The sequence below is a fragment of the Salvelinus sp. IW2-2015 genome, linkage group LG17 (assembly GCF_002910315.2).
Source record: "Salvelinus sp. IW2-2015 linkage group LG17, ASM291031v2, whole genome shotgun sequence".
In the NCBI taxonomy this organism is placed as follows: domain Eukaryota; kingdom Metazoa; phylum Chordata; class Actinopteri; order Salmoniformes; family Salmonidae; genus Salvelinus; species Salvelinus sp. IW2-2015.
Window position 1 is genome coordinate 7,411,951 of NC_036857.1, and position 14,266 is coordinate 7,426,216.

At 40.6% G+C, this 14,266-nt stretch overlaps 2 protein-coding genes across 5 annotated transcripts in view; both read left to right on the plus strand.

Moving 5' to 3' along the window:
• The first annotated feature begins 311 nt into the window (after window positions 1-311).
• On the plus strand, window positions 312-3,271 carry kctd6b (potassium channel tetramerization domain containing 6b). Of its 3 annotated transcripts, XM_024006276.2 has the most exons (4): window positions 325-562; window positions 963-1,211; window positions 1,422-1,541; window positions 1,797-3,271. In XM_024006276.2, the coding sequence occupies exons 3-4, from the start codon at window positions 1,515-1,517 to the stop codon at window positions 2,481-2,483; spliced, it is 714 nt and encodes a 237-aa protein (XP_023862044.1). In that variant the 5' UTR covers window positions 325-562; window positions 963-1,211; window positions 1,422-1,514; the 3' UTR covers window positions 2,484-3,271. The 3 variants fall into 3 exon arrangements, with proteins under 3 accessions (XP_023862049.1, XP_023862044.1, XP_023862045.1); XM_024006277.2 differs by lacking the exon at window positions 963-1,211 and having other exon boundaries at window positions 326-562; XM_024006281.2 differs by lacking the exons at window positions 963-1,211; window positions 1,422-1,541 and having other exon boundaries at window positions 312-562.
• A 6,187-nt stretch (window positions 3,272-9,458) lies between these two features.
• Window positions 9,459-14,266, plus strand: part of LOC111976682 (coiled-coil domain-containing protein 71) — a 57,844-nt gene continuing 53,036 nt past the window's right edge. The window contains exon 1 of one of the 2 annotated variants that reach the window (XM_024005699.2): window positions 9,459-9,753. The gene's annotated coding sequence lies outside the window, so the exon portion shown is untranslated. The remainder of the gene's footprint in view (window positions 9,754-14,266) is intronic. The other variant, XR_011481257.1, reaches the window with a different exon arrangement.

Consider the following 14,266-nt stretch of genomic DNA (forward strand, 5'->3'; position numbering starts at 1 on the left):
TGTGTTTGTTGTTAATTTGACCAAATCAAAATTTGTTTTAATATAGTCACTATAGATGTATTTGTGTGTGTGTTTGATGTTTATTTGATCAAACGCACGCATTCATGTTGAAAAAAGTGAGAGCTCTGTAATTTTCGTGAACCCCGCATAAGAATTTGGTTGTCCATTTGTTTAGCTGGCTAGTTTTGCTGCAGCCTGGTTTTTACTATTTACCAAAGCCACTCTATATCGAAAAAATATATCATAAACCAAAATGTGCTTTTGGTGTTCATTTAAGGTCAGGGTTAGGCATAAGGTTGGCAGTGTGATTAAGATCAGGGTTACGGAAAGGGTTAGGTTTTAAATCAGATTTTAAGAAGATAAATTGTAGGAATAGGCGGGGTTTATGGTTTTGTCGCTGTGGTAACTATTGACGACCCTGTACCCTGGGCATCGGGAACAGTGATAGGACACCATTCATCACCTTGCAGCCAACATTGATGAGAGCAAAATATAAGTCTAGATAGCTTTTAAACGAACATGTAGAATCGATGAAATAATGAGGGTAACCTTTCACATACAGGTATGTTTTTTTTAATGCTATCGACCACTTTAGATAGCTAAATATAACAGCTGTAATTTGTGCTAACTAGCAAGCTAACAGAAGCTAATGGCACGTTGGTTGTTTAACCCCAAAATACAATAGCGAGCATATCAAAATAAGCCTTTGCAATGCAATTTCAAACGAGTGTTTAATACAATGCCATCGATCGTTAGTTAACTCTCCAAATCGTTGCTCTTGATGTCTACGTTTCCAATATAGCCTACTAGCAGCTAGCCAGTTGATGATGTGGGGTTGCGCATCTGCATCCGTGCTCGCGCTGGACGTGTTTTTCTGCATCAATGGCGTCACACTGTATGTAGTACGTGCGTTAATGGTGCAATGTATTTGACTGTGTTCTCATTTCTTTCTGTACTAACAGGTCACATCAACATTACTGTAGCTAGTTATTTAGCTTTGCAAAACACATTTTAGTTTTTCATGCTCAAAATCTGTCATTCTTTGCTTCATTTTGGGAAATCACTAAATTGGCCTCAGTCTGTCCACACATGGATCTGCCTGAAAATCACAACATTATAAATTCCCTGCTAATTCGAAGGTTCAAAGGCATCTGTGATGGGTATCTAACAATAACTGCTCAGGCTTTGTCGAACCTCAAGCTGATCAATATGTAAGTCGATTCTCTTGTTGAGTGAAGCATGATCTTTGATTCTATGAATAAACTCGTCACAGACGTTTGGTCTTAAGCAAATCGTGAATTGGCAGGTGCAGTTCGGAGCTTGTTTTGCAGTCTTTGACCAAGCCAACTCACCTGACTTTGCTGAACACACCCGTGTCAATATGATGACATTATATCTTGCTTTGTGACTTGTATTCCCAGGTGATATTGAAGACAAGACATACTGCACTAAGTTTCTGATCATATCAGCAGCCTTTCTGGGTTTGCTCTTGAAGTGGGCTTTTCTGTTTACAAATGGAGAATGGAGACTGGGGCCATAGGGTATGTAACACATGACAACCTGAAGTCAAGGCTACCTTAAAATTCAGTGCAGATTAAGAGTAATGTTGATGGCTACTGAGATGAGTATGTTGACCAGTACCACAGTGGTTAGAATTAAATATGTTTGATGCATTGCCAGATGTTTTTGTTCAACATATCTTGCTGTTGTTTCTTGATTTATTCATATAGCTATATTCATGTTCTTGTCTAATTCCACAATGCTAATGTATAATTTGTAAATGTCTCACTCTGTAGATGACTAACCCAGTGACCTTGAATGTGGGGGGCCACCTGTACACCACCTCCCTATCAACCCTGCAGCGGTACCCAGACTCCATGCTGGGCGCCATGTTCCGTGGGGATTTTCCCACAACGCGGGACGCCCAGGGAAACTACTTCATCGACCGCGATGGGACGCTCTTCCGGTACGTGCTGAACTTCCTACGTACGTCCGAGCTCACGCTCCCTGTGGACTTCACTGAAACTGACCTCCTGAGGAAGGAGGCGGATTTCTACTTGATCGAACCGTTGATCCATTGCCTCAATGAACCCAAGCCGCTCTACCCTCTGGACATCTTTGAGCAGGTGGTGGAGCTGTCCAGCACACGGAAACTATCCAAGTATTCAAACCCAGTGGCCGTCATTATCACACAGCTCACCATAACAACCAAGGTGCAAGCCCTGCTGGAGGGAATCTGCAAAAATTTCACCAAGTGGAACAAACACATGATGGACACAAGAGACTTCCAGGTGTCCTTCACTTTTGGACCGTGTGACTACCACCAGGAAGTGACCCTCAGGGTTCACCTAATGGACTACATCATGAAGCAGGGCTTCACCATCCGGAACACTCGAGTGCATCACATGAGCGAGCGAGCCAATGAGAATACAGTGGAGCACCACTGGACATTCTGCAGACCGGCTCGCAAAGTAGAAGACTGACTGTGCCACAGCTGTAGTCTATGGAGTCACTTCCATACAGTTTTCATCATCATCGTTCTAAAATGGCAACTTATTGACATTATTATGGTATTGTTGAAAGAAAAAAAGAAGCTGGTTGGTCTGGTTGTAATGAGATTTCATTGCCATGATGATATGAAATCACTGTGTATAAGACAATATCCTATAATAGGTTCATCCTTCACAATGGAAGAGAGAAGGTGCAAATAACAAGTGATAGATTCATACCTTAATACTATAAACACACTTTGATTGTGAAAATAAAATAATGCATAATAATCAACAGTTCTTCTGTAAATATATGGATACATCTGTCTTATCTGAATGTTAACAATGTTGTCTGTTTAGGCATAAATTGCATATGGTTACGATATCTGCATGGTGCAATTGAGAGTCCAGGCATTATTGCATGTTCAATATGAAGTATTATATTTCAACATTCTAGAGCTCATGTCATCAGTGATGTAGTTGGTCTTAGAGCTGGGGGATATGGACAAAAAAACATAGCGCCATTGCCTGAATTGATGCAATAATGATAAATAGCTAGATAAGTTTAAGTTTATAACCATGTGCACCACCATTTAAAAAAATATCCTTTAAACTCCTACTACTAGTTTAATGGTTGAACCATCAATTGTCCCATTAACAATCACCCATATTAGCAAACTTATTTCATTTCAATCTTCACATTTCTCTGGTATAGGCTACTTATTTGATCAAATTTGATTTCTTGTAATGAACGATATCAGTAAAATACTTGCGATAAGTGATCGGTATGGTCGGTGTCGATCATTTTCGGTTTATCGTCCCAGCTCTAGTTGGTCTATCCTACAAATAAATCAATTTGTCATAATCTGTTTCATAGATGGGAATATTCTTGGTTTAGCCTACCTTCAATAGTACCCAGGGTAAGCAATTTTTTTAATCTAGTCAGAAACACCTGATTCAATTAATCAATGGCTTGGTGATTAGTTGGTGAGTTGAATCAGATAGGTAATGCTGTGTTCATAACAGGTGGGGAACTTTTTAAAGAAACTACTTGTAAACTGGGAGCAACGAGTTGTGTGCGTTCACACCAAATCACATTTTATTGGTCACATACACATATTTAGCAGATGTTATTGCGAGTGTAGCAAAATGCTTGTGTTCCTAGCTCCAACAGTGCAGTAGTATCTAACAATTTACAACAATACACAAATCCAAAAGTAAAATAATGGAATTAAGAAATATATAAATATTTGGACGAGCAATGCCGTAGTGGCATTGACTAAAATACAGTAGAATAGAATACAGTATATACATATGAGATGAGTAAATCAGTATGTAAACATAATTCAAGTGATGAGTGTTCCATTATTAAAGTGGCCAGTAATTCAGTAATCCATGTCTATGGATATAGGGCAGCAACCTCTAAGGTGCAGGGTTGAGTTAACCAGTGGTAGCTGGCTAGTGATGGCTATTTAACAGTTTGATGGCCTTTAGATAGAAGCTGTTTTTCAGTCTTTCGGTACCAGGTTTGATGCACCTGTACTGACCTCGCCTTCTGGGTGATAGCGGGGGGAACAGGCCGTGGCTTGGGTGGTTGATGTCCTTGATGATCTTTTTGGGCTTCCTGTGACATCGGGTACTGTGGGTGCCCTGGAGGGCAGGCAGTGTACCCCCGGTAATGCGTTGGGCAGACCGCACCACACTCTGGAGAGCCCTGTGGTTGCGGGCGGTGCAGTTCCCGTACCAGGCGTTGATACAGCCCGACAGGATGCTCTCAATTGTGCATCTGTAAAAGTTTGTGAGGGTCTTAGGAGCCAAGCCAAATTTCTATAGCCTCCTGCGGTTGAAGAGGCACTGTTGCGCCTTCTTCACCACTGTCTTTATGGGTGGACCATTTCAGATTGTCAGTGATGTGTATGCCAAGGAACTTGAAGCTTTCTACCTTCTCCACTGCGGTACCGTTGATGTGGATAGATACATGCTCCCTCTGCTGTTTCCTGAAGTCCACGATCAGCTCCTTCATTTTGTTGACGTTGAAGGAGAGGTTATTGTCCTGGCACCACTCTGCCAGGGCCCTCACCTCTTCCCTGTAGGCTGTCTCGTCATTGTTGGTAATCGGGCCTACTACTGTTGTGTCGTCTGCAAACTTGGTGATTGAGTTGGAGGTGTGTGTTGCCACGCAGTCATGGGTGAACAGAGTACAGGAGGGGGCTCAGCACGCACCCTTGTGGGGCCCCTGTGTTGAGGATCAGCGAAGTGGAGGTGTTGTTTCCTATCTTCACCACCTGGGGGCGGCCCGTCAGGAAGTCCAGGACCCAGTTGCAGAGTCATTTAGTTCAGTTACCTTTTCTTTCTTGGGTACAGGAACAATGGTGGACAGCAGACTAGGATAGGGAGAGATTGAATACAGTTGAAGTCGGAAGTTTACATAGCCAAATATATTTAAACTCAGTTTTTCACAATTCCTGACATTTCATCCTCGTAAAAATTCCCTGTCTTAGGCGGGTTAGGATCACCACTTTATTTTAAGAATGTGAAATGTCAGAATAATAGTAGAGAGAATTATTTATTTCAGCTTTTATTTCTTTCATCACATTCCCACTGGGTTAGAAGTTTACATACACTCAATTAGTATTTGGTAGCATCAGTGATTGTCTGTAAACCTTGCCACATAAATCTTGTCTGTACTGACGTTTTCCCGGTTTGATTGCCTTACGGAGGGAGTAACTACACTATTCGACCATATTCCCAGTCGTCTTACCACGGTTAAATGCACTAGTTCACGCTTTCAGTTTTGCGCGAATGCAGCCATCTATTATTCTTGGTCACGTGAACAAAAGGACTTGAGTTTCTGTATGTTATCACAATCACACTATGAGTAGTTAATCATGAAATACTGCCTTCCCAGAGAGTTCTTTATTCCTGCCTGCGCAATGTACTGAGAACCCATCTGGCTGTATGGACTGGGACAGTATATCCCGAGAGAGCCATGATTCTGTGAAACAGTGTATGTTACGGTCCCTGATGTCTCTCTGGAAGGAGAGATGCTTTGAACTCGTTTTGAACTTGTTGAGAACGCCAATTGGCGAATGGCAAACAAGCTGCGTCAACCATAACCTGAAAGTACAGCTATCATGCTCACAAACAGTGTAGTGTAGGGAAATAAACACCATTTACATAATATATTTTTATTTTGCACAAGGGTTTACCCACCTTTTGCGGAAAAATGCATTGATGTATTAGGTAGTGCTACTTTATTCACCACGAACGGCGATCAGGATTTAACTCTTTTTTTTACCACAATGTAACAGTTTTGCTTCCGTCCCTCTTCTTTCCCCAACCTGGGCTCGAACCAGGGACCCTCTGAACAACTGCGTCCCACAAAGCATTTACCTACTGTATCACTCCACAAAAGCTGCCCAATTGAAACACTACTAGCTATTTCACACCAGTTACACTTGCAAACAAATTATTGTTTTTTCCCCCCCTTTATTTAAAAAAGGCAAGTCAGTTAAGAACAATTTCTTAGTTTCAATGACGGCCTAGGAACAGTTAACTGCCTTGTTTAGAGGCAGAACAGCWGATTTTTACCTTGTCAGCTCGGGGATTCGATCTTGCAACCTTTCGGTTACTAGTCCAACACTCTAACCACTAGGCTGCCTGCTACCCCACATGTGGGAGAATTCCCGAGCTCAGAGATGATAGACAAGTTTCCCACTAGTAATTACCAGTTGGAGGGGCGTTCAAGTGGATTTTTCCCAGTCATATGCTGGTATTTTCGAATTTACGAGATGTTATGAATGCAGCATTAATGTTGTGCAACAGGGCAATAGCAACAGGGAAACACTTGAATCTTGTCAGCTCCATTTACTGTATCTGGAACACTGATTACACCGAATGGTTTATGCCTTGTTTAAAACCCGGGGTTCAATTAGTATTTTATGCAAATAGTGGAACTGCATACAGCAGACTATAAACAAACTCAACTTCCAAAAACAAACCTTATATGGAAAGATGAGTGAATAGGATTCTGCATGTAGGTTGCAGGGTCAAGCTGACCTCATGAACAACAAGGGGTATGTCTCCAAATTGGGTTAATTTTCAATTTCCAAATCTGCTCTATTCACATTCTAATCTTTATTTTTTATGTCAGTCTATTCCATCCCCATTTAACACCTGTCTATAACCCCTCCCACTGCAGTGTTCGGTCTTCTTCAACGTTTCACCTTGCTCACCTTCCAACTTCTCTACAGACGGTTTTTTATTTATTTACAAAATCTCCATATTTTTTAATTAAGTCTCGTAAAACCGACCTCGGCATTAACCACTTTTCTGGACAGTTTTTATGCGACTAGTCATACAATGTATTTTTTTTTAAATTAAAAAATCATTCGATCTATGATAGGAAAAGAGTTTAGTACAATTATACATGCGGACTGATAATTTGTTCGTTCTACATGGTAGGATCTTTCTGTCAGTAAAACGTATTATGCGAGAAATGGCGGTGGAAACGTCTTTATGCTAAAATATTGATGTAATAACCACCATATCTAAGTAAACTTCGAGTCAAGCGATAATATGGTGTGTGTGTGGTCCCCCCATTACGACTCGGGAAAGCATGCAGTTTTAGGCTATAGTTTAAATAAATTACGAAATTCACAGGGTGGTGAAAGAGCACGGTGATGAGCTTTGCTCCTTTCCAATAAATTAAAAACCTAGCTTTCCATCGAATTGGCGACATATTTTCATGCGGATATTCTAAAATCCACAAAAAACAATATGCCCACCAGAGAGGTCTCCATCTAACTGACTTGTTGCAGGCTGTGCGTGATGACGTAGCGCACATACAAATACATTTTGCAGTTCATCCCATGTACCTAATAAAGAATACAAGTTAAATGGGTTTCCATCGCATTTTCAACTCTACTGATGGTTTCTCAGGTAAAAAATAAAGCGTTTTGTAGCCAGTGTGCCCACCCTGGTATTGGTACTGTTATTTTCTCGCTGCTGTTTAGAGTGCATGTACAGCCTACATGAGATTACATTTGTGTCAAAACCAAGCATTGATGATCATGTCACCAAAATAAGACCCTCGATATGTATTGGAAAGCAGTATCAAACTCATCACCTTGACTTTTCACCACCCTGTGAAGTTCATAATGGATTTAATCTGTAGCCTAATAAACTGCATCATTTCCTGAGTTGTAAAGGGAGCACCACACGTCATCGCGTGACTCCAAGTTTACTTCCATATGATAGTTATTGAGCTATCAATATTGTCACCGACATTTCTTGAATAATTAATTTTACCCACACAAAATTATCCCACCGTGTGTTTTGCCGACATTTGTAAAGTCTACCTAAACATTTTCTGTTTCATCAGGCCCGTCTTTACATTTTTTAAATCCGATTTCTACTTTTCTGGCTTAAAAAGGTTGTATGGAACTCTCCCAATAAATAACGAGGCAGACATGCGATAACGTTGCAATTCGAAACCAAAGTTTGCAGGTATAACGTTAAGTGGTTTTGGTGAGGTAGTTGACTCAAACTAGCCACTTGTGAAACGTAGTCATTAAAAATAACCTCCGTGATCTCCATTTTGCTAGCTACTATTTTGCATTTTATTCAAGCGTATAAGGTAGTGACATAGTTCCTATGCCAAACTGATGTTATATTACATACAGACGGTGCCGCTTTCAAGACAACTCGGAACTCTGAAACTCTGAAATGTCCGACTTGGAAACTCGTAGACAAATGAGCTCCGAGTTTTCCGATTTTCCGAGTTGTTTTGAAAGCAACATTAAGTCAATTGAAAATTGTGGGAGCAACCCGGATGTCTAGAGAGACTATCTTTTTATTGGGGGACATCAACATTAGATTTCAGAAACCTTCATTTTGTATCAATTTCTAACAACCTCCCAGGCAGCAAGTACTTGGTTGCCTGTGGTAGGATCAAGGTTCTCCTCATTCCTTGGTTTCATTTAAGATATTATCTTCCAGGGAAGCATATGTAGACATTTATGTAAATACATACAATAAAAAAAATWAAAAAAAATATTTAAGCACTATGCAGTAATTACACCCCATATTCAGTCTGTAGCAGCCATTTTGATTATTCTTGGCAGCCATTTTGTGCCATTCTGCTCACATCTGTCATCACAGTGGAGAGACGAGAAATGGGGGAGGGGAGGTTTAAAAAAGCCTGGCTTCACAATAACTAAACTTTTCAGTGTCGTAACAGTCATTCCTATAACCTTTAGACAAATGATAAGGTGATAACATTGACTACATTAAACCAGAATTTCTTAATCGAAGTCCACTTGTCAGTTTTTTAAATTTTATTTTACACTGAATGGTTGCATTATAAAATTGTGAAATTGAGCTGCTTATTAATGCAGAGGTCCTCTTTCTATTGCTATCACCTAGCTTAATTTTTCTGTAAATGGCCGACAAAACGAATACAATGCTTTATTATTGCCCCTTCAAAGACTGCATCCTTTAATGCCGCGTTCAGGTGCTCGTCGGGTAACCACGACTTGCTAACTGGTTGTAGTTATACACGTGTCGCGTTTAACCAGTTAGCAAGTTGGAAATGTCAAAGTTCATACTAGCATCATTCATGTGCTTTTTGGTCGGAAACAATTCTTCAACCCCTAAAATAAACTAGCTAACATTCCATTTTGTTGTATGTCAAAATTAACATACATAAAAAAATATGTTTAATCGTTATCCCATTCATGAATTTAGAAACATAAATACATATTAATCTAATGGCTAAATTAACACTGAAAATGCAATAATTAAAATTGTCCTTTCAACCCCTCCATTATCTCACAAAGATTGCTAGCTAGCTCACTGCTTACCTTTTTTTCACAAAAGGCATGGAAGTTCGCCCCCCTTAAATTTGCCCAACCCCTTTCCTGTTTTTGACCACGCCTAAATCACGCCTTCTTTCCCTTTTTTTCTGGGCACGGATCGGACACTGATAAGGTCTAATGGGCGTACTTAGCTTGAAGTGCCGTCCCTATTGCATTCTAAACTCCGCCCCTCTTCTCTTTCAGGTCTTCAAAACGGAAACACCCCCAACGGTTGCCATTTTACTTTGGCCAACGCTTGACTGGAATTGTAGCTGTCAAAGCAATATTCCAAAGAGTGCACTTCCCGTTAATTGCTGTATGAAGAAAGTGTGTCTCTGCTCGCATTTGATTGAAGTTATCGGCGCTGCTGAGTGGTGGAAGGGAGCAGCGGTTCGCACAACAAAAAGGTAGCTACACACATTCAGTACCTATGATGTGAGGGGAAATGATAGCAAGCCATGGTGGCATGGTGTTTAAATGGCTGACTTTACAACTAGGTAACGTTAGTTACTCGCCGGTTTGTCAGTACAGTATTGTGTTATCTCCTGTTCCTCGACTCAGGAATGTGTGTCTGGCCTCAAGAAACGTAACCAGCTAGCTAACGTTACATCGGCTCTTGTTTCGAATGTTCTGGCCAGCTGAACAATGCTGCTAGCCGGCTAACGTTATCTACTTGGCTTGTTTGAATGTTGATGACTTTTCTCACTTTTAGAGTGTCTACTACCTACTCAAATAATCGAACGAGCGCAGGGACGTATACTTAGTTAAGTCGCTATCTGACTGAATTCAAGTCGTGTTTACTCTCTATCACAGTAATGTTTTTACACTGTTCGATTTTTCTTCTGTCCGACCTTTTTCGATTATTCGGAATGACATCAAGCACGTCATGCCATTACATTTCCATAGAGGAAAAGGCAGAAAGGGGATTTTTAAAATGTCTCAGTGCGATCAACCAGCACTACTTTTATATTGAGTGAAATTGTGCCTTATATTATAAACAGTCAAAATGGTAAAGTTTAATTATGATATGTCAGTGGAGGCTCCTCAGAGGAGTAAGGGTAGGACCATCTTTCTCAGAATTTCATAAGTAGTAAAAAGAGAGTAATACTTTAAAGATAAAACTGTACAAAATATTTTCAAGTCACCAAATTGATTAAAACACACTGTTTTGCAATAAATGTCAGTAGCCTCAACAGCACTCTGTAGGGTTTCACCATGGTGTAGCTGGAGGACAGCTTGTGTTCCGTCCTCTTCTGTGTACATTGAGTACAATACAACACCTTGGAGGCTCATGGTTCTCACCCCCTTCCATAGACTTAGACAGTAATTATGACAAGTTCCGTAGGTCTTGATAGGTCTTCCAACCTATCAAAGCTGAAAGGATCCGAGAATTAATCTAGTACTGAAATCATAAGTTACAGCTAGCTAGCACTGCATAACATGTGGTGAGTAGTTGGCTCAAAGAGAGTAAGACAATAGTTGAACAGTTTTGAACATGTTAATTTCTTCAAAAATGAGTGCTGGTTATATATACCGTGGGGAGAACAAGTATTTGATACACTGCCGATTTTGCATGTTTTCCTACTTACAAAGCATGTAGAGGTCTGTAATTTTTATCATGGGTACACTTCAACTGTGAGAGACGGAATCTAAAACAAAAATCCAGAAAGTCACATTGTATGATTTTTAAGTAATTAATTTGCATTTTATTGCATGACATAAGTATTTGATACATCAGAAAAYCAGAACTTAATATTTGGTACAGAAACCTTTGTTTGCAATTACAGAGATCATACGTTTCCTGTAGTTCTTGACCAGGTTTGCACACACTGCAGCAGGGATTTTGGCCCACTCCTCCATACAGACCTTCTCCAGATCCTTCAGGTTTCGGGGCTGTCGCTGCGCAATACGGACTTTCAGCTCCCTCCAAAGATTTTCTATTGGGTTCAGGTCTGGAGACTGGCTAGGCCACTCCAGGACCTTGAGATGCTTCTTACGGAGCCACTCCTTAGTTGCCCTGGCTGTGTGTTTCGGGTCGTTGTCATGCTGGAAGACCCAGCCACGACCCATCHTCAATGCTCTTACTGAGGGAAGGAGTTGTGCAAATCTCGCGGATACCTGCCCATCCATCCTCCCCTCAATACGTGCAGTCCTCCTGTCCCCTTTGCAAAAAGCATCCCCAAAGAATGATGTTTCCACCTCCATGCTTTCACGGTTGGGATGGTGTTCTTGGGGTTGTACTCATCCTTCTTCTCTCCTCCAAACACGGCGAGTGGAGTTAGACAAAAAGCTCTATTTTTGTCTCATCAGACCACATGACCTTCTCCCATTCCTCCTTGATCATCCAGATTCATCGGCAAACTTCAGACGGGCCTGGACATGCGCTGGCTTGAGCAGGGGGACCTTGCGTGCGCTGCAGGATTTTAATCCATGACGGCTAGTGTGTTACTAATGGTTTTCTTTGAGACTGTGGTCCCAGCTCTCTTCCGGTATTGACCAGGTCCTGCCGTGTAGTTCTGGGCTGATCCTCACCTTCCTCATGATCATTGATGCCCCACGAGGTGAGATCTTGCATGGAGCCCCAGACCGAGGGTGATTGACCATCATCTTGAACTTCTTCCATTCTCAATAATTGCGCTAACAGTTTTGCCTTCTCACCAAGCTGCTTGCCTATTGTCCTGTAGCCCATCCCAGCCTTGTGCAAGTCTACAATTTAACCCTGAAGTCCTTACACAGCTCTCTGGTCTTGGCCATTGTGGAGAGGTTGGAGTCTGTTTGAGTGTGTGGACAGGTGTCTTTTATACAGGTAACGAGTTCAAACACGTGCAGTTAATACAGTAATGAGTGGAAACAGGGGCTTCTTAAAGAAACTAACAGGTCTGTGAGAGCCGGAATTCTTACTGGTTGGTAGGTGATCAAATACTTATGTCATGCAATAAAATGCAAATTAATTACTTAAAAAATCATACAATGTGATTTTCTGGATTTGTTTTAGATTCCGTCTCACAGTTGAAGTGGTACCTATGATAAAAATTACAGACCTCTACATGCTTTTTAAGTAGGAAACCTGCAAAATCGCAGTGTTTCAAATACTTGTTCTCCCCGCTGTATTAGAGGTCGACCGATTAGGATTTTTCAACGCCGATACCGATTAGTGCGGGCCAAAAAAGCAGATGCCGATTTTAAAACAATAATAATTTATATATATATAAGTTTTGTATTTGTAATAATGACGATTACAACAATACTGAATGAACACTTATTTTAACTTAATATAATAAATACATCAATAAAATCAATTTAGCCTCAAATAAATAATGAAACATGTTCAATTTGGTTTAAATAATGCAAAAACAAAGTGTTGGAGAAGAAAGTAAAAGTGCAATATGTGCCATGTAAAAAAGCTAACGTTTTAAGTTCCTTGCTCAGAACATGAGAACATATGAAAGCTGGTGGTTCCTTTTAACATGAGTCTTCAATATTCCCAGGTAAAAAGTTTTAGGTTGTAGTTAATATAGGAATTATAGGTCTATTTCTCTCTCTACGATTTGTATTTCATATACCTTTGACTATTGGATGTTCTTATAGGCACTTTAATATTGCCAGTGTAATAGTACAGCTTCCATCCCTCTCCTCGCCGCTACCTGGGCTCGAACCAGGAACACATCGACAACAGCCACCCTCGAAGCAGCGTTACCCATGCAGAGCAAGGGGAACAACTACTCCAAGTCTCAGAGCGAGTGATGTTTGAAACGCTATTAGCGCGCACCCCGCTAACTAGCTAGCCATTTCACATCGGTTACACCAGCCTAATCTCGGGAGTTGATAGGCTTGAATTCATAAACAGAGCTGCTGGCAAAACGCACGAAAGTGATGTTTGAATTAATGCTTACGATTCTGCTGGTGCCCACCATCGCTCAGTCAGACTTCTCTATCAAATCATAGACTTAATTATAACATAATAACACACAGAAATACCAGCCTTAGGTCATTAATATGGTCGAATCCGGAAACTAATCTCAAACAAAACATTTATTCTTTCAGTGAAATACGGAACCGTTCCGTATTTTATCTTAACGGGTGGCATCGCATCCATCAGTCTAAATATTCCTGTTACATTGCACAACCTTCAATGTTATGTCATAAGTACGTAAAATTCTGGCAAATTAGTTCGCAACGAGCCAGGCGGCCCAAACTGTTGCATATACCCTGACTCTGCGTGCAATGAACGCAAGAGAAGTGACACAATTTCACCTGGTTAATATTGCCTGCTAACCTGGATTTCTTTTAGCTAAATATGCAGGTTTAAAAATATATACTTCTGTGTATTGATTTTAAGAAAGGCATTGATGTTTATGGTTAGGTACACATTGGTGGAACGACAGTGCTTTTTTCGCGAATGCGCTTGTTAAATCACCCGTTTGGTGAAGTAGGCTGTGATTCAATGATAAATTAACAGGCACTGCATCGATTATATACAACGCAGGACACGCTAGATAAACTAGTAATATCATCAACCATGTGTAGTTATAACTAGTGATTATGATTTAGTTTTTTTATAAGGTAAGTTTAATGCTAGCTAGCAACTTACCTTGGCTTCCTACTGCATTCGAGTAACAGGCGGGCTCCTCGTGAGGCAGGTGGTTAGAGCGTTGGACTAGTTAACCGTAAGGTTCAAGATTGAATCCCTGAGCTGACAAGGTAATAATCTGTCGTTCTGCCCCTGAACAAGGCAGTTAAACCACCGTTCCTAGGCCGTCATTGAAAATAAGAATCTATTCTTGACTGACTTGCCTAGTTAAATAAAGGTGTTAACTTCTTGCCGCACGGATACCTTTAGCGGGATCATTTTCTTAAACAACCGCTGAATTGCAGAGCGCCAAATTKAAAAAAAATTAAAAATATATTTATAATCATGAA